The sequence below is a fragment of the Oryctolagus cuniculus genome, chromosome 16 (assembly GCF_964237555.1).
Source record: "Oryctolagus cuniculus chromosome 16, mOryCun1.1, whole genome shotgun sequence".
Classification (NCBI taxonomy): domain Eukaryota; kingdom Metazoa; phylum Chordata; class Mammalia; order Lagomorpha; family Leporidae; genus Oryctolagus; species Oryctolagus cuniculus.
The window spans coordinates 65,876,191-65,900,643 of record NC_091447.1 but is presented as its reverse complement, the minus strand read 5'-3'; the positions used below and the strand labels follow the sequence as shown (position 1 = coordinate 65,900,643).

Sequence of the window (24,453 nt, the reverse complement as noted above, 5' to 3'; positions counted from 1 at the left end):
GCTCCCGAGAAGGGAACCGATGCACCTGCCGTCATCACCCCGTGGGGTCCTGCCCGGCCTCAGCCCCCACCCCACCGCCTGCAGGGTCCCCCAGATTCCTCCAACACACCCCGCTTCCCCGCCCCCACCCCAGGACCTTCGCACAGGCCCGCGGCCCAGCGCATGGTGGCACTCACGCCTGTTCCAGCCAGCAGGGCCGGGGGAGCCCCCCAAGAATGCACAGCCGCGCTGCAGGGAGCCCGGCTCTCTCTCTCTCTCTGAGGACCCCCGCACAGCCCCTCTCCCATGGAAAACACACCTTCCAGCCAGGCCGCCCCAGCCCGGGACCCCCGCCCCCGCCCCCGCCGCCCTCCCCGGGGTGGCCGCCATTCCTCCGCCCCACTTTCTGTCCTCCCCCTGGACGTCGGCCGAGACTTCAAGGACAACGCGGCCAAAAATAATCGGGCCCCAACCTCCCTCCCGGAAATGGGGCGGCCCCGCCCAGCCACCTGGTAATTAGCGCACGTGGCCAATTAGGGTAATTAGGTCTGGGGCAACGGAACCTGGGGTCCAGTCTGGATGGTTCCAGCCCCTGCTGCCTTCCACCCCGCCCCCCACCCCGGACCTGGGGTCCTCAACCCAGGGCTGGGCCCCCACCTGCCTGTTAACCCCTTCCGGCCTGGGCCAGAAGGAATGGAGTGACTTCGCTTTGGCCTGAGTCAGAGGTCAAGTTCTGAACTTGAGGCAGGGTCTCCGGCGGCTGTGCCCCCGAGGCATCACACTCTCGCTCGCCCTTGACCCCCAGGCGTCCAGCCAGTGCTGGGAGGACACGGGTTTGTCTCAGCTCTCGAGGTGCACTCAGGCCCGGGGGGGAGTCAGAGGTGGACACAGAGGTGAGGCTTTGAGGAGTGAATAGGAGTTTGCCAAGCGCTTAAAGTCTGGAAGCTGGACCAAATTGCTATGGCCGGGGGAGGGGGGACAGGGGAAAGAAAGGGGCAAGTGGGGGCCAGCACGGTGGCCCAGCCTCTCATACGAACACCGGGTTCGAGTCCTGGCTGCCCCACTTCTGATCCAGCTCCTGCTGATGCACCTGGGGAAGCAGTAGAAGATGGCTGGAGTCCTTGGGCCCCTGCACCCACATGGGAGCCCTGAGGGAGCTCCTGGCTTCAGCCCGGCCCGGCCCTGGTGTTGTGGTGGGGGCCCGAGTACCTGAGCCGGTGCCACCTGCTGCCCCCAGGGGGCTTGGCAGACACTGGGGCTCCTCTCTCTCTGAAAGCCTGCGTGGTGTCTGCTGCAGGTCCGGCTTGATCCAGGAGCAGGACAGAGCCACGCGGGAGGTGAACGGGAGCTGAACCCTGGCACGGACAGGCGCGGGACCCGGGAGGCTGGGCCCCTGCTTGGGCCGAAGGGAGCGCTCCAGGGAGGAGCAGAAGCCCCTCCCCAGACCCTCGGACCAGAGACATTAAAACAGGGGAGGGCTCTGGCTGGGGTGGGGGTGGGGCAGAGGCTCGGGGCAGCCCTTTCTCCTGTCTCCACCACTGGGGGACAGCCGGGTCTACACCACCTCCTCCCCTCCCCACCGCTCATTCCGGCCCTGCCAGCATCCACCCATTTCCCAGGGGTGAAAACTGAGGTCCACACCCAGGGAACCACGCCCACCCCCTCAAGCCCGGCTGTGACGGCTTCAGGTCAGGGCTGCTCAAGGCCAACCGGGTGCCAGCCCCTCCCAGAAGCTGGGAATGGGGTTCAGTGCAGCCACTCGGTGCTCGCTCACTCTCCCTCTCTCCCTCTCTCGCACACACAGACACCATTGCTTTCTGCCTACGCTAGGAACAAAGTCAGCTTGGGCCCCTGCCCAGCTGCTCTCCCCTCCCCCGCCCTGATACCCACGTGGGCAGCCGGCCCAGCACTCGGCACACCCGGGGTGGCTTCCAGGAGCCCCGGGCTTGCCAGAAACCGATTTAGTTATTAAAAAAAAAAAAATGATTTTGCTGGGCCTAAGGAAAGGTCGGTCTGTGGACAGAACAGACCCCGCTCCCGTGTTCCCGAGAGTTTGTGCCTCGGGCCCTCGGCTGGTGCAGCAGCAGCTGGGCCACCCCCGGAGGAGGGGCCCACGCGGGGTCACAAGGCGCTCGGGACGGTACGGAGGCCCCTGGGAAGCAATGGGGCCGTCGGGGGAGAGTCTCTTTCAAGCCTGGGAGAACCAAGGGAGGCTTCCTGGAGGAGGCGGACCACAGCGGAGCTGAGCCTCGGAGCCCAGGAACGGAGCGCGTCCGGGGTGGGGAGGCGTGGAGGCGGCCGGACCCTGGATCCACCCAACGTTCATTCGTGAAAGGTGGCCACCGGCTGCGCTGGGGGATTCTGGGTAGCGAGACACACGGGTGCCGGGGGCTGGGGGGGGGAGCCCCTGAGGCTGTGGGAAGATTCGGGGGTGGGGCCCAGAGCCCCGGGGACCCTTGGGCTGAGTTGTTGCAGGACCTGAACCCATGAACCCAAAACAGTGGCGGGGGGGGGGGGGGCATCCGGAGAAAGTCCCAGAGAAAGGCGTGTTGGGGGGGGAGGGGCAGGCCCTGCCCCCAGCAGCGTGGCCAGCGTGGGTCACTCCACCTGCGGGCCTGGGGTCCTCTCGGGGAGACCCAGGGGCCCAGGCAGGCAGCCCTGCCCCACCCACGTCTCCTCTTTTCGGTGGTAACCCCTATGGAGCACCTACTGTTTGCATCTCCTGGGCGCAGAATCCGCACCCAGCTCCTGAGCCCCGCCCGGCTGCCCCCCCAGCCCAGGCCCGAGGGCGAGAGCCCCCCACCCCCCTCCAGCTCTGCGCATCCGCCTCCTGTCCCTGTCCGGACGTCCGTCTCCGTCCGTCTCTCCATCCCCACCCCTCCCCCGCCCCCTCCCCCGCCCGCCGTCGGGGGCCAGCAGGGGGCGCAGCGGGGCGGCCTCGGCGGCCCGGGGAGGCGGGGCGGGCGGCGGCCGCGTCGGGACCGGCCGCGATGGGACCGGAGGCGGCGCGGACGGCGGCGGCGCAGACAAAGGCGCGGGCGGCGCGTTGGGCGGCGCGGAGGGCGCGGGCCCCGGAGGCTGGGAGCGAGCGGGGCGCAGACCCGGCAGGGTGAGCCCGGCCGGCCGATCCTGCGCCCGGAGCGCGGGGGGCCTCGGAGTCCCCGGGCCCGGGCGGAGGTTGGGGGGAGGGGGGAAGCCGCGGGGCGATCCCCAAGTTCCGGACCTGGGGACTGGGGCGGGGGGCGGCGCGAGGGGGCGGTCCCCGAAGTTCTAGATCTGGGCTTGGAGAGGCGGCCGAGGCGGGGGAGGGTCCCCGAAGTTCCGAAGTCGGGGGCCGGGAGGGGACGGCTGGGCACGCGAGGTGCCCGACGTTCCGCACCCGGCGTCGGAGGAGGCTGCGCGCGCGGGGTGGGGGGATCCCCGACTTTCCGAGGTCCGCGTCAGCAGGGTGTCCCCGAAGTTCCGCGCCGGGCGGTGGGGGTGGCAGGGAAGGTGGCCCCCGGAGTCGCGGACCTGGGGCTCTCGCGGGGATCTCCGACGTCCCGAGGTGGGGGCGCGCCCGGGGTGTCCCCTACCCCCGGCGGATGAGTCCGGGGCGCATAGGGTGTGGGGCCTCTGCCCCGGGCCCCCGGGAGGTGGCGAACCCCCACCCCCACCCCGCGGCGGGAGCCCGGGCGCGCTCGGCGGCGTCCTGGACGCGTGACCCGTGGGTGAGTAACTTGTCCCAACGCCCCAGTCTCGGCGGGGGCGGGCCCGGGGCCGGAAGGGCACCTCTGCGCCCCCCTAATCCTGCCGCGCCCGGGACCCGCCCCTGGCCGCCGCTCCCCCTGCCGGTGGGGAGGGGCTCCGTGTTCTGAGCCTCGGACCCCCCCCCCCCCACAGCAGCCTGTGGGAAGGGGCATCGCGGCCTCTGATCTCGGAGGTCCCCCGCAGGTGCAGGTCTGGGGGTCCTGGGGGCAGCTTCCTGGGGGTGGCGGCTAAGGGAAGCAACAGGGAGACTGGGGGACCCTCTTCTGCCCCCTCCTGGATCCTGCCCTGCCCCCACCCTGGAGGGCACCTGCGTTGGATGGGGGGGTGGGTCCCTGGGGATTTGGACTCTGTCTTTAAGGTGCGCCGGTGCCCCAGGGTGACTGCGGGGGGGGGAGGGGTACTCTCTGGGAGTTCGGTCGGGAGCTGGTCTCCGGGCACCTGGCAGCGCCCCACATTTTGGCGGAAGGGCCCTGGTTTGGAGACGGATGGGTGCTGGCAGGTCGGGAGCATAGCCCCAGGATGGAGGGGGGACTGTGGGGGGGGTCTGGTACCCAGGGCCAGGTTGGGATGTCAGGAGTCCCCGAGCACCGGGTTTTGTGGGCGCTGCCCCCGGACAGGGGAGGATGGGACCCCTTTGCTCCCGTTCTGCACTTTCCTGGTTGAAGGTCTGTGCACCTGCTGGTGGCTCGCCTCACCCTGGCACAGGGGGCACTCAGAGGCCCCTCCCCTCTCTACAGGGGCCAAACCAGCAGCTCCGGCCACCCAGCCCGGTCTGACCAATGTCCACAGCCAGGTGAGCGCCCAGCTGCCCTGACCCTGAGCCCAGCCCCCCCGGGGGGGCACCCAGCACACCCCTACCCCCCACTAAGCACGCTCTGCCCGCGCAGGGAGCAGCCCATCTTCAGCACTCGGGCACACGTGTTCCAGATCGACCCGGCCACCAAGCGGAACTGGATTCCCGCGGGCAAGCATGCGCTCACCGTGTCCTACTTCTACGATGCCACCCGAAACGTCTACCGGATCATTAGCATCGGAGGCGCCAAGGTGGGGGGTGTGGTCCTGGGGCTGGTCCCCCCACCTTGCCGTGTGCCGCGGGGCATGGGAACCCCCCCCACTGACCCCTGCGAGGTCAAATGGGGGAGAGTTTTCAAGGTCACCATTGCTAGCGCCTGTCAACTTTGCCCCCACCCCACCCCCAGGCCGTCATCAACAGCACCGTCACCCCCAACATGACCTTCACCAAAACCTCGCAGAAGTTCGGGCAGTGGGCGGACAGCCGCGCCAACACCGTCTACGGCCTCGGCTTTGCCTCGGAGCAACATCTAACCCAGGTGCGCCTGGGCCTCTGTTTTCCCAGGCTGCAGAATGGGCGCGCAGAATGAGTCGAGTCCGGTTCCCCTAGTTCAAGCGCCCGTCCTGCTGGCTCCTTGCGCCTACGCTGGACTCTCCCTGCTTCTCTTTGGGGACTGATGCTCATGGTTGCTGTGCGGGACCCTCGGGCTGTCTCCGTGCACCAGCCAAGGGACACGGAGAGAGTCTTCCATCCGCTGGTTCTCTCCCACACGGCTGCGGCAGCCCGACAGAGCCGGGCCAGGCTAAAGCCAGGAGCCAGGAGCTCCATCCGGGTCTCTCGCGCAGGTGCAGGGGCCGCAGCACTTGGGCCATCCTCCTCTGCTCTCCCAGGCGCATGCGCCGGGAGCTGGCTGGGACCCAGCGCTCTGACGTGGGGGGAGGGGCGCAGGGGTCCCACGCGGTGGCCTCCGTCCGTCCTGTCCGTCCTGTCCGCGCCCTGCTCCGGCCGGGAAGATGGGGTCCCCGGCTTCCTCCCAGAGCCTGGCCCGCCACCAGACGCAGGTCTTTGATTTCTGGGAGTCACACAGGGGTCAAAGGTCATCTGCCCCTCCCCCAAGAGCGGTCCACGGTTTGGGGGCTGCTTGTGCTAAAGATCATTACTCCCCAGGGGGCTGTTCATGGTCCCGGGGTTTTTTTGCACAAACACCTGGCTGTGTGCTTGTTACTATTTTCTCTTAAAAATTATTTTTCTACTAAGGATTTTTTACGCAGCCTACCCTTCCTGGAACACAGGTATTGCTTGCATTAGGTTGGAGTTCAGTGTGGATTCTTAGTACCGGAAAACAAGAACCGGACAGCTGCCTTCTTACTGAGTGCAGATGCGGCTCGGAGCACCCCCCCGCCCGCTGCACCCCCAGACCCCCACTCTCTGTTATGAAGGGCGGGGGCCCCTGCCCGCGGCGCCGGCATCCCCCATGGTCGCAGGTTCGAGTCCCGGCCGCTCCACTTCCGATCCAGCTCTCTGCTGTGGCCTGGGAAGGCAGTGGACGATGGCCCAAGGACTTGGGCCCCACGTGGGGGTCCTGGTGCAGCCGTGGCTGTGGTGGGCATTTGGGGAGCGAACCAGTGGATGGAAGACCCCTCTCTCTCTCTCTCCCCCCTTCCCAGCGCTCCCACCGTGGCTGGGGGTATTAATGCCACCTCCGTGAACTCCCCACCCGCCCACTCTGCTCGTGGGGACATCATTCTCCAAGCCTGCCCCCCCTGCTTCCTGTTTGTGGGCTCAGGGGGTGCGCAGCCCCCTCCCACAGCGGCAGAGCCGTGGGGGTGGGGGTGATGTGCTGTGGAGGGGGGCGCTGGGGGTCCCGCTGACGCCTGCCCCTCCCCTCCTCCCTCCAGTTTGCTGAGAAGTTCCAGGAAGTGAAGGAAGCGGCCAGGCTGGCTCGGGAGAAGTCCCAGGACGGCGGGACCGAGCTCACGAGCCCGGCGCTGGGTCTGGTCTCCCACCAGGTCAGCCGGGCACCCGACCGCACTGGGCTCGAACACAACCCAGAGCTGTGGGGGGCGTGGTCACCAGCCCCGGTGCCCAGCTGGGGTCTGCACCTGCAGGGTCGGGTGAAAGGGGAAGCCGGCAGGGTGGGGGGCCCAGGGAGCCACGGAAATCAGTCGAGGAAGGGAGGGGAGGGCCTGCCCGGTGACACCCGCTTGGACACGTCCCTGATGGACGCCGCCGCCCACCCGCAGGTGCCTCCCAGCCCGCTGGTCAGCGCCAATGGCCCCGGCGAGGAGAAGCTGTTCCGCAGCCAGAGCGCCGACGCCCCCGGCCCCACCGAGCGGGAGCGGCTCAAGAAGATGCTGTCCGAGGGGTGAGGGGCGGCGGGGAGGAGGGGGCGGCGCCTGGCAGGCGGGGCCGGCCCCGCCCCTCACCTTGGAGGGGATCGCTGGCCCTGCCCCTCCCACGCCGCCCCCAGACTCAGGGAACCCAGCGACACCGCCTCGCGCCCTACCCTGGCTACGCCCACCAGTGCCCGCCCCCAAACCAGGCCCCGCCCCTCCACAGCGCTGTAGTGCCGCGCGCCCGCCCTTAGCCAGCTCACTACGGCGTGCCCGCCCCAGCAGGCCCCGCCCACAGTACCGCCCCCTAACCAGGCCACGCCCCCAGCTCGCTCCGTACTGCAGCGCGCCCGCCCCCACCCAGGCCACGCCCATTAGCCCGCGCGCGCTCCCGCTCGCCCGCCCTCGGCCCCGCCCCGCCCCGCCCCCTGCCGACCCTGGCGTCTCCGCAGCTCGGTGGGCGAGGTGCAGTGGGAGGCCGAGTTCTTCGCGCTGCAGGACAGCAACAACAAGCTGGCCGGCGCCCTGCGAGAGGCCAACGCCGCCGCCGCGCAGTGGAGGCAGCAGCTGGAGGCCCAGCGTGCGGAGGCCGAGCGGCTGCGGCAGCGGGTGCGGGCGCCCCTCCCTCCCGGAGCCCCCGGCTGGCCCTGGAGACTGTGCGGAGACCCCCCCACACACCCCCAGCACCGCAACCCCCGCGTTCGCGCGCGAACCGTGTGTCCTGGGCCCACAGTCCGTTACCCGAGCCTCAGTGTGTTGCTCTGTAAAACGGGTCTGAGACCACCAACCTCAGGGGGGGTCCTTGTACCCGAAAAGTCCCAGCTCCCCAGAGGCGCCCGCGGCGGCCCCGGCCAAGGTCGTGAGCCCCCATGGTGGGCGTGCAGAGCCCGGGGCCGGGGGCTTCGGGGAGCTCGGGCTAAGGGGCGGGGGTCTCGCTTCCTGTCTCCCAGGTGGCTGAGCTGGAGGCCCAGGCTGCTGCCGAGGCCACGGCAGTCAGCGAGAAGGAAGGGCAGGGCCAGTCGCTGGAGCAGCTGGAAGCCCTGGTGCAGACCAAGGACCAGGTCGGCGAGGACACGCCCCCCGGGGGGCTCCCCTCCCGCGGGGCGGGGGCGCTGGGACCCCCGGGCAGGGCCCGATGAGCGCTGTCTTCCAGGAGATCCAAACGCTGAAGAGCCAGACGGCCGGGCCGCAGGAGGCGGCGGACGCTGGGCAGCGCGAGGAGACCCAGCAGAAGGTGCAGGTGCGGGAGCGCCCCGCATGGCTGCCCTGGGGGCCTGCGCTCACCCTCTGTCTCAAGTCACGGAGCCTACGGGTTTTTTTTTTTAAGATTATTTCGAAGGCAGAGTTACACAGAGAGGTCTTCCATCCGCTGGGTCACTCCCCAAATGGCCTCAATGGCCAGAGCCAGGGGCTCCCCCCAGGTCTCCCATGCAGGTGCAGGGCCCCAAGCACTCGGGCCACCTTCTACTGCTTTCCCAGGCTCACTAGCAGGGAGCTGGAAGTGGAGCAGCCGGGACTCGAACCGGCGCCCCTGTGGGATGCCGGCACTGCGGGCCCCGGAGCCTGCCTTTTAATCCGGCTGCTGGCTGGCTTGGCTTTCCCGGGAGGATTTTTCTGACAAACAGGGGCGCTTCCTGTGGGGTCCAGCGCGTGGAGTTTCCCGCCCCCGCCCCAAGAACAGCAGAGCTGGGGGGGCAGGGTGCTCCCTGGGTTTCCGGGGCAGAAAGCCCTGGGGTGGAGGCCGGTGAGGCTGGAATGGGGGGGTGGGGGCGGGTCTGGGGCAGAGCCCAGGGACAGGGCGGCGGGGGTGGGGGGGTCACAGCCATGGCACTCAGGTGCTCCTGCCTGCCCTCCCCCCGCCCCCCCCCCCCGCAGGACCTGGAGACACGCAACGCGGAACTGGAGCAGCAGCTGCGGGCCACGGAGCGCAGCCTGGAGGAGGCGCGCGCCGAGCGGGAGCGGGCGCGGGCCGAGGTGGGCCGGGCCGCGCAGCTGCTGGACGTGCGGCTGTTCGAGCTGAGCGAGCTGCGGGAGGGCCTGGCCCGCCTGGCGGAGGCCGCGCCCTGAGCTGGGGGCGCCCTCGGCGGGGGTCCGGGGGGGGGGGCTGCCCGCCGGCTGGGTCCCCGCCTGGGGCACACGGGCCTGGCCGCCCTGGCAGGGACCAGGGGCCGTCCGAGCTTCTCCGTTGTGTAGAAATTTCTAGACTCCCCGGGCCACGTGCTGGGGTCGATTACATTTCTAAGCAAGGCTTCGTGCTGTGGTGTGTGGGGGACCCACGGGGTGCGTCCGGGTGGTTCTGTGTCCGCGTGGCCATCGGGAGCCACGGGCCTGGCCGGCTCCCCGTCCCCGTCCGGCCGTCGCGGGGCCGAGGTGGCCCGGCCGCGTCCACCCGGGCCCGGGGCCTGCAGCCGCAGTGGCCGGGGTCGCATCCTCCTCCCCCGAGGGCCACACCGTGTAAGTCAAAAGCCCCATTTATTGAGCACCGCCTGTATACCAGGCACCTCTGAGCGGGGCGGCCGGGACTGGCGTTCGGTCCCGCGGAGCTGAGTGTCCGGATTCCCGAGGGGGCCGCGCGGGGGCGCCGGCGGGGCCTCAGGCCGGGGCCTTGCGCTTCCGCCGCTCCAGCGTGCGCGCCACCTGCTCCCGGAAGCGCCGGTTCTTCTGCCGGATCTTGGCCAGCTCGGCCTTGCGCTTGGCCTCCAGGTCCGGGTCCTGCCGTGGGGGGGGCACGCGGAGGCGGCGGCTGAGCGGGGGCGCCGGCCGCGCGCAGGGACCGGCCCCCCACCCGCCCAGCCTGTGCGCAGGCGCAGTCGGGCCGCACCTTGCCCTCCAGGATCAGCTGCTTCCGTTTGTTGATCTCCTTCTTCTCGTCAAAGTGGGCGGCGTCCAGCTTCTGCGGGGCGGGGCGAGGGGCGGGGTTAGGGGCCTCTGTTTCATGGGGGGGGGGCGGGGAGCCACCCGCCCTGCGCGCCCCGCGCGCCCCGCGGCCCGCACTCACGATCTCACACTCCCGCCGCACCACGTTGACCTGCGTGAGAATCTGCAGCACCTTGGCCTCCTCCACCGGGAAGTCCTCCAGCTTCTTTTCTGTGGGGCGTGGGCGGGGGGTGGGGCGTCAGCTGGGTCCCCGGCACCCACAGGGGAGACCCGGATGGAGCTCCTGGCTCCAGTCAGGCCCAGTCCTGGCTGTTGCGGGCATTTGGGGAGTGGACCCGCAGAGACACAGAGACGGGGCCTGCCGTGTGCTGGGTCGCTCCCCAGGGCCCACAGCGGCTGCAGCTGGGCTGAGGACAAAGCCAGGGGCTCCATCCGGGTCTCCCACGTGGGTGCAGGGGCCCAAGGACTGGAGCCCTCCCAGGGTGCGCGTGCGAGGGAGCCGGAGCCAGGACGCGAACCCAGGCGCTGGGCTTCTGGACACGGGCGCCTCAACTGCTGGGCTAAACCCACTTGTCCGTTAACTCCTCTTCCTCAGTGCCCCCCCAGGACCCTTGTCTTGGAAGGACTGCGCTCCCCAGGGGAGATGTGTCCGGGTTCTAGCAGGGCCTGGGGTCCCGGGGCTCCGCCCACGCCCACTCCCGCCCACACCCTGGGGCTCCACCCGCCCACTCACTGATCTGCTCCTCGATGGCGTGCACCAGGTGGATGTCGTATTGTGTCACCAGCGTGATGGCCTGTCCCTGCCGCCCTGGGAGGCACACGGCGGTCAGCGGCCCCCGGGGGCTGGGCTGGTTTCCCTTTTTAGCTTGGCTGCTGGGGACCTCAGGCTAAGCCTACCAGTGATCTGCCCCGGCCCAGATCCCCTCACCCCCGGTTTCTCTGCCCCCCGTTTCTGGGACGGTGACCCATCAGGGGCCCCGGGAGCAGGTGGGATGTCCCCAGGGCCACGGGGTCAGGGTGCAAGGGTCTGAGCCCCAGGCACCCCCGTCCCTCCGGCTCCAGGCATGAAAGAATCCCATGGACACCATGGCCCGGGCCAGGGTCAAGGCGAGGGGCTGAACTCGGTCCCCGAGGCCACAGGGGCGGCTTCCCATCTGCCCCTGAGCCCAGGCCGGCAGCCCTGAGGGGAGGCAACAGGGAGCGGTGGGGACTGGGGCAGGGACAGCCGCCTGCAGGCAGACCGCCCAGCCCTTGCTCCTGGAAGGAAGAGCCCCCGCCCCCGGGATTTGAGCGCTGCCTCCCCCCTTGTCCGGCGGCGGGGGCGGGGCCGCCCTCACCTGCGCGGGCCGTCCGGCCTACTCGGTGGATGTAGATCTTGGGCAGCCCGGGCGTGTTGTGGTTGATGACCACCTGCACGGCGGGGATGTCCAGGCCCCTGCAGGCAGAGGTCGCTCAGTGCCTCCGGGCAGGCGGGGAAACCGAGGCAGGCTGGAAGCCGCCCACGGCCGCGGCGGAGGGACCCCCCCCCCCCGGGGGGCCGCTCACCGCGAGGCCACGTCCGTGGCGATCAGGATCCGGTAGATGCTGGACTTGAACTTGGCCAGTGCAGCAAAGCGCTCCTTCTGCTCCGGGTCGGGGAGAGGGGTCAGGAGTGGGTGGGGGGCAGGGCCCCCGCGGGAGAGGCGGGGGCAGGGAGCGACAGGGCGGGGGCGGAGGCGGGGCGCGGGGCGCAGGGCGCGCGGCCGAGAGCAGGCGGCAGGGGGCGCTGCGGGGCCGGCTCACCTGCTTCATCATGGAGTGCAGCGCCACGGCGGGGAAGTTGAACTTACGCAGCATCATGCACAGGATCTGACAGGTCCTGGGGGGACGCGGGCCGCCCTCAGCCCCTGGGAGGGGGACCACGGCTGCTCCCGCCCGCCGCCCCGCCCCGCACCAGCCGGGGAACCACGGCTGCTGCCGCCCCGCCGCCCCGCCCTGCACCAGCGGGGAACCATGGCTGCTCCCGCCCCGCCCAGCACCAGCGGGGAACCACGGCTGCTCCCCACCCCAGCTCCCACGCCCCCCGGCTCCCACACCCCCCGGCTGCTCCGCCCCCCAGCTCCCACGCCCCCCGGCTCCCACACCCCCCCCGCTGCTCCGCCCCCCGGCTGCTCCGCCCCCCAGCTCCCACGCCCCCCGGCTCCCACACCCCCCCGGCTGCTCCGCCCCCCAGCTCCCACACCCCCCCCCGCTGCTCCGCCCCCCAGCTCCCACGCCCCCCGGCTGCTCCGCCCCCCAGCTCCCACGCCCCCCGGCTCCCACACCCCCCCGGCTGCTCCGCCCCCCAGCTCCCACGCCCCCCGGCTGCTCCGCCCCCAGCTCCCACGCCCCCCGGCTCCCACACCCCCCGGCTGCTCCGCCCCCAGCTCCCACGCCCCCCGGCTCCCACACCCCCCGGCTGCTCTGCCCCCCAGCTCCCACGCCCCCCCGGCTGCTCTGCCCCCCAGGCCCCCCCCTCACTTGCACGTGTTGGTGAAGACGATGATGGCCCAGTCCTCGTGCTCGTCCTGGAAGCCCTGCACCAGGTGCACCAAGTACGCGTCCTTGACCCGCTCCGGCACCAGCAGGTAGCGCTGGTCCAGCTGCTCCACCGTGCGCACCCTGGGGCGGGGCGGGGGGAGACGGACGGGACCCCCGGGAGCTGCAGCGCGGTGGGCGCGGGGCGCCCTCACCCCCAGGCCCCGCCCCGCCCGGCGGCGGCCGGCACTCACGGCGCCTGCGCCTCCCAGAAGAAGGGCTGGTTGGTGGCCAGGCCCTGCAGCTCCCGGAGCGTGTCGGTGAGCGTGGCGCTGAACAGCAGCGTCTGCCTGCGCGCCGGCACGGCCGCCAGCACGGTCTCCAGGTCCGCGGTGAAGTCGGTGCAGCCCTGCTCCAGCAGCCGGTCGGCCTCGTCCATCACCTGCCGGGGCGGGGGTCGGCGCTGACCGCGGCTCCCTCCGGCTCTCCTCCGTGAGGCCCTTCCTGCCCCCGGCAGCCCCCCACCCCGCCCGCCCCTGCAGGTGCGCGCGCGCGCAGGCGCAGACCGGCTCACCAGGAAGCGGATCTTCTTTATGCTGAAGGTGTTGGAGCTGCGCAGGTGGTCGGCCAGGCGCCCCGGCGTGGCGATGACCACGTGCGGTTTCCGGGCGAGCTCCAGCGCCTGGGCCACCATGTCTGGGGGCAGGGAGCGAGGGGCGGGGCTGGGCGGGGCGCGCGAGGCGCAGGGCCCCCCAGGCCCGCCGGGGCCGCCTTCCCGCACCTCCCAGGACCCCCACCCCCACCCCCGTACCCATGCCGCCCACGATGATGCAGTCTTTCAGGCCCAGAGGCTTCCCCAGCACCCGGAACTGCTCGGCGATCTGGTAGGCCAGCTCCCTGCGGGCATGGAGGGGGTCATGGAGCCGCCCCCCGCCCCCCGGGCTTGCTCTTCCAGCCGCCCCTCGCCCACCGGCCCCACCCAAGCCGGCCTCGCCTCCCCCCCCCCCATCCACGTCTCAGCAGTGACCTCGGCGCCCCGCGGGGCACGGAAGCCCGGCGCAGGGCATCGCCCAGGTCTCCAGGTCCCCTCCCCCCTGGCCCCGCCCACGACCCCTTCCCCCAACTTTGTCCCTTGTTTTTGCCGGTTCGAGTCCCGGCTGCCCCACTTCCAGTCCGGCAAAGCAGCGGGAGGTGGGCCCGGGGTGCTTGGGCCCCTGCACCCACACGGGAGAGCTGGGTGGACGTCCCGGGGGCAGGCTCACCTGGTGGGCGTCAGGACCAGGCAGAAGATGCCATAGGGGTCCTCGGACAACTTTTGCAACACGGGCAGGACAAAGGCCGCCGTCTTGCCGCTGCCCGTCTTGGCGCAGCCCAAGCAGTCCCGACCTGGGAGAGGGCGAGGCGGCGTCAGGGCGGTGGGAGGGTGGGGCGCCGCCCACAGCTAAGAGGACCGGGCGGCCCCTCCCCTGCCTTTTCCATTCCCGCGGCGGGGAACCGACAAACCTAGAAGGCAGGGGATGCTCGGACCCGTTCAACAGAAGGGCAGTTTTCCGGGAAGCAGCGGCTTGGACTGGCACCTGGGCTGAGCTTCGGGAATCCAGAATCTTCCCCCACCCCGACCTGCCCCAATTCCAGCCCCTGGATACCCGATGTAGCCACTCCCTCAACCTGCGCGCCCCTGCGGAACGGCACAGCTGGGCCGGGTCAGAGGCGCGCTCGCGGGGGCGCAGCCCGAGGTGGCCCCGGGATTCGGACAGCCTCAGTGCCCCTCTGTCGAAGGCGACAATGCCAGTGCTGCCGGGCCCACGCCATCGATCGCGCCCGCCCCGCGCTCCGATTCCAAAGCGAGTCAGTCATGCGTGCGGCCTAGGTGCCGGCACCGACCCGGGCTCGCCAGTACCGACCAAGGCTGGCCCCCAGCCCCCTGGCACCTGCCTGGCTGCGCAGAGGCAGCGAGGCGCATCTGGGGCCGCCTCCGGGGGAAGCCGCACTCACCCTCCAGGATGGCGGGGATGCAGCCGAGCTGCACGGGCGTGGGCTGCTTCAAACCCAGCTGCCGACACTGTTCCACGAGCCACGATGACAGCCCGAGCTCCGAAAAGCCAGCCATCCTCGCAGGCGGCCACGGGGGCCGAGGTAAGTCGCGCTTCCGGCGCGCTCCGATGACGTCGCGAAGCGCCCTTCGGTTCCCAGCCTCGAACACAACCTCCTCCACGTCCCCGGATCCCGTTTGCTCACGGAAAAAGAGTCAAACTACAACTCCCGAAATGCTCTGCGAGACGCAGGAGTGCGTTCTCCATAGGGCTCTCCCATTGGCTCGGGACGTGGAAACTACATTTCCCAGCGTGCTCCGCAGCGGGCCCTACTTCCGGCCGACGTGTCTTCCCGGAAGAAGAGCGGGTGAGAGGACCGCGACATGGCGCCCCCGGCTCCCGGCCCGTCCCCCGGCGGCTCCGGGGAGGTGGACGAGCTGTTCGACGTGAAGAACGCCTTCTACATCGGCAGCTACCAGCAGTGCATCAACGAGGCGCAGCGGGTGAAGGTGCGGGGGCGCGGGGCCGGCCGCGGGCTGCGCCCTCTTTGCCCTCGGAACTTTGCGTTTTCTCCTCGCCTCCTCGACGTCCTGTGTCCACGCGCGTCGTCCGAGCGCGCGGGCCCGCAGTCAGAGCCGTGACAGCTGTGGTGTCGCCCGCTCACGCTGGGGGGCGCTCGCGGCGCGCCTGGAGGGCCGGGCGAGCCGGACAGGCGGGCACCGGTCAGGAGGCAGCCCGGCGCGGCAGGTGCACCCAGCAGGGCGCCGGGGGCCGAGAGGGGCTGTTGCTTCCAGGGTCTGCTTTCTTCTAATTTTTTTTTTCGATGATTTTACGTTTTGGGCGTGGAGTTGAGGCGCCGCGGGACATCCCACGGGAGCGCGGGTCCGATCCGGCTCCCTGCTGTGGCCTGGGACTTGTGCTCGGGCCCCGTTTATTGGTCTCCATCCACTTGGAAGCGAGCGAGAAAGAGAGAGCTGTCGGCTTTTTCACTCCCCAGATGGCCGCGATGGCCAGGCCACAGCCAGGAGCCGGAAGCTCCATCGGGGTCTCCCACGTGGGCGGCAGGGGCCCAGGGGCTTGGGCCATCGTCCACTGCCTTCCCAGGGAGCTGGCTCGGAGTCCGCGCAGCCGGGGCTGTACCCAGCGCGGGGCACGGGCGTCACAGTCACCAGGGGCGGCTCAGCCACAGCGCCAGGCCCCTGAAGCCCCCCGTGTGTGCCATCGCCGAGCGGGCATTGGGGTCACCCCAGGTCTGGCCCCTTCCACACCCCTCACCCCCGCAGAGGCTCTCTGGGGCCTCCGGGAGCTGGAGCCAGGGCCGGGCTCAGCCCTGACCCTCCTGGGGGGCCGGGGGCTGTGGTGTGGCTGTGCGTGCTGACCCGCCCTCGTCCCCACAGCTGTCCAGCCCAGAGCGAGACGTGGAGAGAGACGTCTTCCTGTACCGAGCGTACCTGGCCCAGGTGAGTGTGGCCCAGGACGAAGGCCAGCTGGGCATAGGAGAGCGAGAAACAGTGCCGGCCCGGGGCCCGGGGTCAGGCCGGAGCGGTCACGGCTGCCGCGGGGAAACGCAGCAGGTGGGGCACGTGGCCCGTGCACGCGCCTGCTGCCGCCCGCCCCTGCACCCGCCTGCTGCCGCCCCGGCGCCGGGACCCGCCCAGCATCCGGCCCGAGTGGCTCCCCGGCTCCGCCTTCCGGGGCCTGGGCACCCGGGTCCCGCAGGGTTCGCGTCCGCGGCGGGGGACGCCTGGACCGCCCGCAGGAGGGGCGCAGCGTGTTCACGCACGTACACGAGTGTGTCCTGGGCCCGCGTGAGCGCGCCTGTGTCCATGTCCCGGCCCCAGGTGTCGCAGCCCTGCTCCCGACTCCGGGGGCAGCGCTGACGGCTGAGTGATGGGGTCCCTGCTGCCGCCACCGCGTGGGAGACCCGGGTGGGGCTCCCGGCTCCCGGCTGGGGACCGTGGCCGGCACGGGGGGGGGGGGGGGGACGAACCAGTGGACGGGGCCTTCCTTGTTCTCTGTGTCTCAAAAGAATGTGTAAGACTTTTTAGAATCATGTTCAAAAACTTTTTAAAAAGATTTTTATTTGAGAGACACAGTTACGGGGGGGCAGGGAGAGAGAGAGAGAGAGAGAGAGGGAGGTCTTCCGTCTGCTGGGTCACTCCCCAGATGGCCGCAATGGCCGGAGCTGTGCCGATCCAAAGCCAGGAGCCAGGAGCTCCATCCGGGTCTCCCACGCAGGTGCAGGGGCACAAGCACTTGGGCCATCCTCCACTGCTTTCCCAGGCCACAGCAGAGAGCTGGATGGGAAGTGGAGCAGCTGGGTCTCGAACCGGCGCCCATATGGTTTGCTGGTACTGCAGGCAGAGGCTTAGCCAGCTATGCCACTGTTCCAGCTCCTAAAAATATTTTAAAATTATGCTTAAAAAAGAAGCCGTCTAGGAAGGAAGGAAGGAAGGGAGGTCAGAGACGGACGGCCCCTCAGAAGGGACCGCCGGCCTGGGGCTGGGTGGGGTGCGCCTTGTACAAGACCCGGCCCCTCCCTGCCTCCCCCGGGGACACGCCCACCTCCACCTGTCGCCTCCCCACCGGGGGTGGACGGCTGGGCAGGGATAGTGACCCCCAGGGCCTCCAGCTAGCAGTGCACGGTGTGGGCAGCAGGGGAGGGCGCACATGGCTACGACCCCGGGACATGTGGCCCCGGGGTGGGGGTGCAGGGCCGCCCTGTCCGGGGGCCGCTGACCCGTGTCTGTCCCGCCCGCAGCGGAAGTTCGGCGTGGTCCTGGATGAGATCAAGCCCTCATCGGCCCCCGAGCTCCAAGCCGTGCGCATGTTCGCCGAGTACCTGGCCAGTGAGAGCCGGCGGTGAGGCTGGGGCGGTGGGGGGTGGGCCTGCTGCTCTGCAACTGGGCACGCGGCGGGGCCCTGCCGCTCACCTCCCTGTGCCTCGGTTTCCCTCAGCTGCCCGGGGCAGCAGTGGCCCTGTGGGGAGGGTCAGAGGCGACGAGGTTGGTGCGGGTGTCTCGGCCGCGAGGCGCCCCGACCCTACTTCCGAGCACATGGGTTGTGTTCAATGCTCAGAGAGCCTCCTGGGGCCAGGCCCAGGCCTCGGGCAGCCCCTGCTGGCCAGTGCCCACTCTGCACCCCAGGGAGGCCTGGGGAGGTGGGGGGCGCTGTGGGAGCCCTCCTGCTGCCCAGGGAGCCACCACGCCCCAGGAAGACACGGCCCAGTGCTTTCCCGGGCACCTGGGGACACGGTGCCGTCTGCACACGGAAGCAGATGACGTCCTGGGATTAGGGCAGCCCGGGAGCCTCCAGAACCGTGCCTGCCTGCGCCCTGGCTTCAGGCTCCCCGTGCCCGGCCCTGTGAGGCCCGTTCCCGTGGCTCCAGGAGCCAGCCGCTCTGCTCGTGCCGGCGGCCCTGACACCGCATGTCCCCGTCTACACCGCCCGTGCAGGCGGGGAGCCCGGGCCTTCCAGGAGCGGTGGCTGCCGGGAACTCCACGTAGCAGGAGGCCCAGGGCAGGCCTCCGTGACGCTGGGCGGCTCTCGGCGTGGCAGCCGGCAGCTTTTGCCAAGTGCCAGCAAGTGCAGGAAGCTGCCTGAGACGGTGACGGGCGTGTCCCCGCGCCCCGTGTTGACACGCTGCGAGAGTCGCGTGGAGCCCGGGGGGGCGGCGGGTTCGGTCTGCGGTGACGCCAGGCCTGGCCTCGTGCCTGGCTGCTCACCAGCCCTTGGAGCGCAGTGGCCCGAGCGCTGTTTGCCCGCTCCTTGTGTCCCCAGTAGGGCGGTCTGGCCTGAGCACAGGAGGCGCCAGGAGGGCCCCGGGGCAGGCGGCGTGGCCCGGCCGCCATCCTGGGCCTGCCTGCTCCCGCGGGCTGGGTCGCACAGGCCCTGAGCAGCCGTGTCTTACAGGGACGCCATCGTGGCCGAGCTGGACCGCGAGATGAGCAGGAGCGTGGACGTGACCAACACCACCTTCCTGCTCATGGCCGCCTCGGTCTACTTCCACGACCAGAACCCCGACGCCGCCCTGCGCGCCCTGCACCAGGGGGACAGCCTGGAGTGGTGAGTGGCGGAGCCCGGCTCACGGCTCCGGGGACGCACGAGGCGGGCGCTCGGCGGCCTGGGCCGTCCAGGCTGCACAGCCGTCGTCATGGGAACAGGTGAATGCGGCAGCTCCCAGAGCACGCCGGGCCCAGGCCGCCTATTCAGGCCCCGGCTCCATTCTCAGTCTGGAGGCGCTGCCGCCGGCAGGCCCGGCCTCTGTGCCAAGGACACGGCGCCCTCTGTTCCCGGGCGGAGCAGAAAGCACCTCTGTGTCTGCCCCCGGGGCCCGCCCCCACACTGGCTCTCCCCCAGGGCCCCGTGCTGGCGTTGCTGGGCCTGCCCCGCGTCAGGGCAGGTTCGGCCTTCCGTGAGAGCCTGCCTTCCCGGGCCAGCCCCGGCACGGCGGGCACGCGTCAGTTCACACCTGCTGTGTGCCGCCTCGGGCTCGGGAGGTGCCCGGCTGACAGCTGTCCGCCCCCTGCTCTGGCTCCTGCTATGGCTGGAAAACCCCGGGACAGGCAACCCCTTCAGGAGCGGGTGGTCAGCATCGGGGCCCAGAGGGGCCCTGGCGTGGGTGGGGGAGCGCCATCCTGAGACCTGCCACTGCCTGGGGAGAGGCCAGCGCGGGTCTGTGCGAGCATGGCCGTCCGAGGCGACCTCAGAAGGCCTGGGAACGTTCCGGAAGGTGCTGTGCACCGGGGCCGAGCCCCTGCTTGGGGCGGGGCCGCGTGTCTGGCTGGCTGCTGACCGCGCGCCTTGTCCTCAGCATGGCCATGACGGTGCAGATCCTGCTGAAGCTGGACCGCCTGGACCTCGCCCGGTGAGCCACGTGTGACCCGCCACGCAGGCAGTGAGCCACGTGTGACCCGCCATGCAAGACCCCACGTGTGGCCCGCCACGCAGCCCACAGCCTCGGCCGCCCGATCGCCTGTCCTGTCTTCCCCACCCGTCGGGGTCCCGCTGTCCCTCGCCCCTCCTGTGGAGGGGCCCGTCCTGCAGGGGCAGGGTGGCTTCCTGCAGGGACGGGGGGGGGGGGCTGGGCCCCTCAGCCGCTCAGCGCCGCCCCCCCCCCCCAGGAAGGAGCTGAAGCGCATGCAGGACCAGGACGAGGACGCCACCCTCACGCAGCTGGCCACCGCCTGGGTCAGCCTGGCCGTGGTGAGCCCCGGGGCGGCCCCCAGCCAGCCTTAGCCTGCTCCTGTGGGAACCTGGGCCTGCGGGGCCCCAGGGAGTGAGCCGGGGACCCGCCCCTGCCTGGCGCGCCTCCTGCCTCACCTCAGCCCGCCTCACGCCCGTCCCGGGCTGCCTGGAGCCGAGTGCGCAGCCTGCAGCCGGCCTCCGTCCCGGGGCTCCCGGGGCTCTGCTGAGGCCTGGCTTTGCTCTCCAGGCGCTGGGGGCCACGTGTGCCAGCCACAGCCACAGCAGTGGCCTCAGCCTCGGCTCTGCCCCTTCCTGCCCGGCCTGGGCGCCCTGTTCTGGTTTCTGGGACCTGGCCACTTGTCCAAGCGGCTCCACGTCCAGGCCTTTTCAAATGTGTTCCCCGTCTGCCTGTGAGGGGGCTGCCCATGGAGTACCCTGCCCCGCAGAGCAAGGCCCCCCAGGACAGAGCTCCCGGGCGGCTTTGCATCGCTCATGGCCCTCTCGGGCTTGGCAGGTGCACAGGTGGCACCTCTGACGGGCGCCCGCTCTCTCCGCACGCCCAGCCCGCTCGTCTGTCACCAGGCGCTCGGGGCCCGTGTGCAGCGGCTGTGCACGGGCTGGGGTGTGTGTGTGTGTGTGTGTGTGTGTATGAGCCCAGCCTCCCAGGGTTGTCCACACGCGGGGCCAGAGCCCTCCACTGCGTGGGGGGAGGGGCAGGGTCAGGCCCCAGGGCCCCGGCCGTGACGGCAGGCGCGTCCCCGCAGGGCAGCGAGAAGCTGCAGGACGCCTACTACATCTTCCAGGAGATGGCCGACAAGTGCTCCCCCACCCTGCTGCTGCTCAACGGGCAGGCGGCCTGCCACATGGCCCAGGGCCGCTGGGAGGCCGCCGAGGGCGTGCTGCAGGAGGCCCTGGACAAGGTAGGCGGCCGCACCCCGCCACCCCCGTCTGCAGCCCTCCCAGTGGCGGGGCGGGGAGCGGGCCCCTGGACCGTTAGCGTCATCACGCCGCCCGCGCTCCCCACGCCGGGCCGCCCGTGTCTCCCCCCGACCCCGCCCGAGGCCTGTGTGGCGCCTGCGTGCCTGTCACCATCAGACTGCAAGAGCTCGTCCAAACCAAGGGGACTTCCATGGATTTTAGTTACTTGAGCGTCAGAGACAGACAGGGAGAGCGCCACCCGCTGCCTCCCCAGTGCCCACAGGGGCCCGCTGCAGCCAGGAGCCGGGCGCTCCATCCGGGCCCCTCACGGTGGCAGGGGCCCCAGCAGCCTCCCACAGGCACTGTGCCTTCTCACGAGAGTGGAGGAGCTGGGCCTGCGGCCCACGCACTGGGAAGGGGGGCTGGCGTGGGTGCGCCGTGTAGTGGCTTAACCTGCTGCTCCACAACACCCACGCCTTTGTCCCGGACCAGATTGCCAAGGGGCCCGCAGCCCTCCTCCCATTCCCTTCGGTGCCACCTCGCTGCTGCCGCCGTGGGCCTGCGCCACAGGCACCTCCCATTACAGTTCAGGAGCCCGAAGCCTAGAGCTCGGGTGTCCGTGGTGGCTCCCGGCCAGACCGGGGCAGCCGGGGCCGGGCTGGGGCCTGTGTGCGTCCCCCGCTGGGCTCTGTCTCCGGGCCCTGCGTGGGCTGCTGGGTGAGGTCAGCGCCATTCCTGACAGCTCCCCCAGGCCCCGCGGGGTGGGCAGGGTGCGGCAGGGGATAAGGTCGCCCAGGCCCCCTCACCTCTGCGGGGGTAATTGTGTGTGGGTTGCATGTCCGCCCCAGGGCAGCCGGCAGCCCTGTGACCCCGGGTCTGCCTGTGTTTCCAGGACAGCGGCCACCCCGAGACACTGGTCAACCTCATCGTGCTGTCACAGCACCTGGGCAAGCCGCCAGAGGTAAGCCGTCCCCCCGGGCCAGCTCAGCCAGGCCAGGGCCTCGGGCTCCGGACTCCGGGCTCCGGGGCTAGCCTGGGCTCAGGCCAAAACACTTGCTCCCCACGCACTGTCACCACCCGAGATCTGCAGTGCAGGCCTCCACCCCGCCCCCACCGGGACTGGGACCAGCAGACACCTGGGTCGGAGGTTTGTGCCACCTCAGGGTGGTGTGGGCGTGGGACACAGAAATGGGACACGCAGAGCTATTTCAGTGGGCCATCTCCCCTGAGGGCAGGGCCTGGCAGGTGCAGGGCAGGTGGGGTGCGCGAGAGCCAGCCCCCGGCTGCCATGCAGGCTGGTCCCCATTCCTGGAGAGTCAGAGCTGGGCCGGAGGCAAGGGTGCCGGGAGAGATGCTCCCGGCCCGGCCCGTGTTCCCATCGCCCAGAACACCCGCTTCCGCTCCCGAACCGTGGCTCTCCCCGCTGGAGATGGGCTGGGGGCCCTCGCCTCTCCCACCCCTGCCCACCCGCCAGAGCCCACCTGTGTCTGGTTAACCCAGCCCTGCCTCCCGCACAGGTGACAAACCGCTACCTGTCCCAGCTGAAGGACGCGCACAGGTCCCACCCCTTCATCAAGGAGTACCAGGCCAAGGTGAGCCCCAGGCCCCGAGGCGGGCGGGGAGAGCCGGGAGCGGGGGCTGGCCCCCGAGGCTCACGGGTTTGTTTCTCTCCCCGCCCCCCACCGCGCGCTGAAGGAACACGACTTCGACCGGCTGGTGCTGCAGTACGCCCCCAGCGCCTGAGGCCAGCCCGCCCCGCCCCCGCCCCCGCCCCGCCCCGCCCCGTCTGCAATAAAGGGCTCCGTGCTGCACTCTGGCCACTCTGCTGGGACCCGGCCGGCGGGAAGCCGCACGCACGCACACACAGACACCCCAACGTGGCCACAGCCCCGCAGGGGCCCTGGGCAGCCCTGGCTGGCGTCCAGGGACACCGAGGCACCAAGGGGTCATGCGTCGTTTGTGGGGGTCACTGAGATGCTAGCCCAAGACCCTCAGGTGGTCGGAGGTGGCGGGGTCAGGGTGGGGGCTTCCTGGGCCCAGCACAGCAAGCAGGCGGCCTGAGGGTCTCCATGGAGGGAAGTTGGCCCCCGGCCCTCCCTGCTGCCCCGCGGTGAGATCGAGACCTGCAGTGCTGGGGCCCTGGACTAATGCTGCTGCTGCCGTGGGCAGGGCTCCGGGCTCCCGGCCTTCCCCAGAGAACCCGCAGAGGGCCGGTCGGGGACAGGCCGGCCAGTCTCGGGCGAGGGCGCCCCTGAGCTGCGTCTACCGCAGCAGGAAGGAGCTGGCAGGCCCTGATCCAGGGGCCGGCTCTCCAGGCGGCCAGCACAGCCGGCGCAAAGGCCCTGGGGTCCCCCGGGCTTTGCGGTCAGGGTGAGCCAGACAGGGCTGTATGCCTTTGTCTGCTGGCCAGCGTCCGGGCCCCGGCTGGCTCCTTTCCCAGGGAGGAGATGCGACACTTGGTTCCGGGCCTGGTCTCGTTTGCCGGGGTGTGTGTATGGCCACCTGAAATGGAGCCCTGGCCCTGGGCCAGGTCAGGAAGACGGTGACCCTGGCCCTGGCCCCGGCCCCGGCCGTCGCAGTGGGCCGGGGGTGGGGAGCTCTCCAGCCTGGGCAGTGTCAGGGTCTTCAAGATCAGCTCGTCCAGGGGACAGCAGCTGGGGGAGGGATGAGGGCCCCTCGCTGGGTGTCAGGAAGGCCAGCTGCGAGAGCCATTTTCCACTTCTACCCAGCACCAAGCAGCCCCACCTAAGGGAGCTGGAGCCAGCGGGCGGGCGGGCGGTGCCTCTCCCATTACTGATGGGTGCCGAAGCGACCAGATAGCGCTGCCTGGGCGGGGAGGGTGGGGGTTGGGAAGGCCCTCCGCCCCCCCACACACCCCCGCGGCGTCAGTCACCTCCCTGCCCAGCCCAGGGACAAACAGGTAGGGTGGACGGCGGGGCCAAGGGTGACAGCAGCCAAGGTGATGGGTGCGCAGCGGGGCCCCAGGTGGCTGGGCGAGGGTGCCCTGAGTGGGCGAGGCAGGTGACCTGCAGCTCCTGGGGCGATGGCTGCGGGAGGCCGCGTGGCCGCTGCAGGGGCCCCGAGCGCGCTGCCTGGCTCGTGGGAGCCGTGGAGGGCAGAGGGCAGAGGGCAGGAACCGGCTTCCCTGGGGGCGAGAAGGGAGCCAGGATAGCCAATAGGAGGCCCACGGTTGGCCCGGGGCAGCTGGAGCCCACGCAGGTTGGGGGGGAGGTGCCCGTCGCCTGCAGCCCGTCCCACCTGCGCACCGGCTGCTCCTGTTCCCCTGTTCTGTGTTGCTGGTAACAATGGCACAGGTGTCTCAGGTACTGGCGGCCTGGCCCGAGGGCCCGCACCTGGGGATGGCCTTGCCCGAGGTGGGACACAGCGAGTGTGGGGCTGTGGACCTCACTCCGCTTCGGGAGAGCCACCCCAGGCACTCCCCACAGGCCCCACCTGTGGGTGCCGCTGTGGGACGGAGTCCCCCCCTTAGGGTCTCAGGGTGGGTGGGGTTAGCGCAGTGCAGCCGCACGCAGCAGCACCTGAATCCAGGTCAGGGGGGCGTCCAGGGCCTGGGGTGGGGCCAGCGGCTCCAGGTGGCCCAGTGTCCCCAGAAGTGATGGCTGCTGGGGCTTTGAGCCCGGGGCCTGGCCAGTACACCTGGGAGACCCCTGAGGTGGTCCCAGTGCGGAGGTGGTCTTGAGCCCCTTTCTGGGGCCCATCCCCTGGCCTCTCTCCAAGGCCCGCGTTACCCTGCCGGGTCCCCAGGGCGCAGCAGCTGACTCGGATGGAGCCCAGCGCCCCCTTCCCTGCGGGAACCCCTGAAAAGCAGCCCCCCCCAGCACCTGCTTCAGGGCGGAAGGCGCTGCCTGGGGCGAGTAGTGCGGGCTGGGACCCGAATGCCCATGGCTCAGGGGTGCCAGGAGCCCGGTGGGGCAGCAGGCAGAGGCGCCACGAGGTGCGTTCGGCCCACACTCCCTCCGGACGTGCATCCTCTGGGAATGAGTGAGCCTGGGCCTGCTGGGTGCATGGCCCCGCCCCGAGCAAGGGGCGCCCGGTCTCGGGTCCCAGGGGGGCGAGAGCGAGCAAG

General features: G+C 70.8%; 3 protein-coding genes across 6 annotated transcripts; 2 read left to right on the top strand and 1 right to left on the bottom strand.

Moving 5' to 3' along the window:
* The first annotated feature begins 2,172 nt into the window (after positions 1 to 2,172).
* On the top strand, positions 2,173 to 9,103 carry HOMER3 (homer scaffold protein 3). Of its 4 annotated transcripts, none has more exons than XM_070059039.1 (10): positions 2,173 to 2,314; positions 4,467 to 4,522; positions 4,617 to 4,773; positions 4,929 to 5,060; positions 6,421 to 6,531; positions 6,766 to 6,887; positions 7,308 to 7,464; positions 7,806 to 7,916; positions 8,009 to 8,095; positions 8,731 to 9,103. In XM_070059039.1, exons 2-10 carry the CDS (start codon positions 4,509 to 4,511, stop codon positions 8,920 to 8,922), a joined length of 1,083 nt encoding a protein of 360 aa, XP_069915140.1. In that variant the 5' UTR covers positions 2,173 to 2,314; positions 4,467 to 4,508; the 3' UTR covers positions 8,923 to 9,103. The 4 variants fall into 4 exon arrangements, with proteins under 4 accessions (XP_069915140.1, XP_051685530.1, XP_051685528.1 ...); XM_051829570.1 differs by lacking the exon at positions 2,173 to 2,314 and adding an exon at positions 2,935 to 3,088 and having other exon boundaries at positions 8,009 to 8,089; XM_051829568.1 differs by lacking the exon at positions 2,173 to 2,314 and adding an exon at positions 2,935 to 3,088.
* A 207-nt stretch (positions 9,104 to 9,310) lies between these two features.
* Positions 9,311 to 14,487, bottom strand: DDX49 (DEAD-box helicase 49). Its single transcript, XM_051829566.2, has 13 exons — positions 14,224 to 14,487; positions 13,491 to 13,614; positions 13,040 to 13,125; positions 12,803 to 12,924; positions 12,483 to 12,670; positions 12,232 to 12,372; positions 11,515 to 11,590; positions 11,278 to 11,354; positions 11,070 to 11,167; positions 10,466 to 10,540; positions 9,854 to 9,942; positions 9,677 to 9,748; positions 9,311 to 9,567 (listed from the first exon to the last, which is right to left on the bottom strand). The coding sequence occupies exons 1-13, from the start codon at positions 14,336 to 14,338 to the stop codon at positions 9,448 to 9,450; spliced, it is 1,383 nt and encodes a 460-aa protein (XP_051685526.2). The 5' UTR covers positions 14,339 to 14,487; the 3' UTR covers positions 9,311 to 9,447.
* A 110-nt stretch (positions 14,488 to 14,597) lies between these two features.
* Positions 14,598 to 22,177, top strand: COPE (COPI coat complex subunit epsilon). The gene is made up of 10 exons (XM_051829572.2): positions 14,598 to 14,770; positions 15,659 to 15,721; positions 17,023 to 17,123; positions 18,174 to 18,326; positions 19,075 to 19,128; positions 19,385 to 19,466; positions 20,213 to 20,368; positions 21,259 to 21,327; positions 21,884 to 21,958; positions 22,062 to 22,177. Exons 1-10 carry the CDS (start codon positions 14,645 to 14,647, stop codon positions 22,107 to 22,109), a joined length of 927 nt encoding a protein of 308 aa, XP_051685532.2. The 5' UTR covers positions 14,598 to 14,644; the 3' UTR covers positions 22,110 to 22,177.
* The last annotated feature ends 2,276 nt before the right edge of the window (positions 22,178 to 24,453 follow it).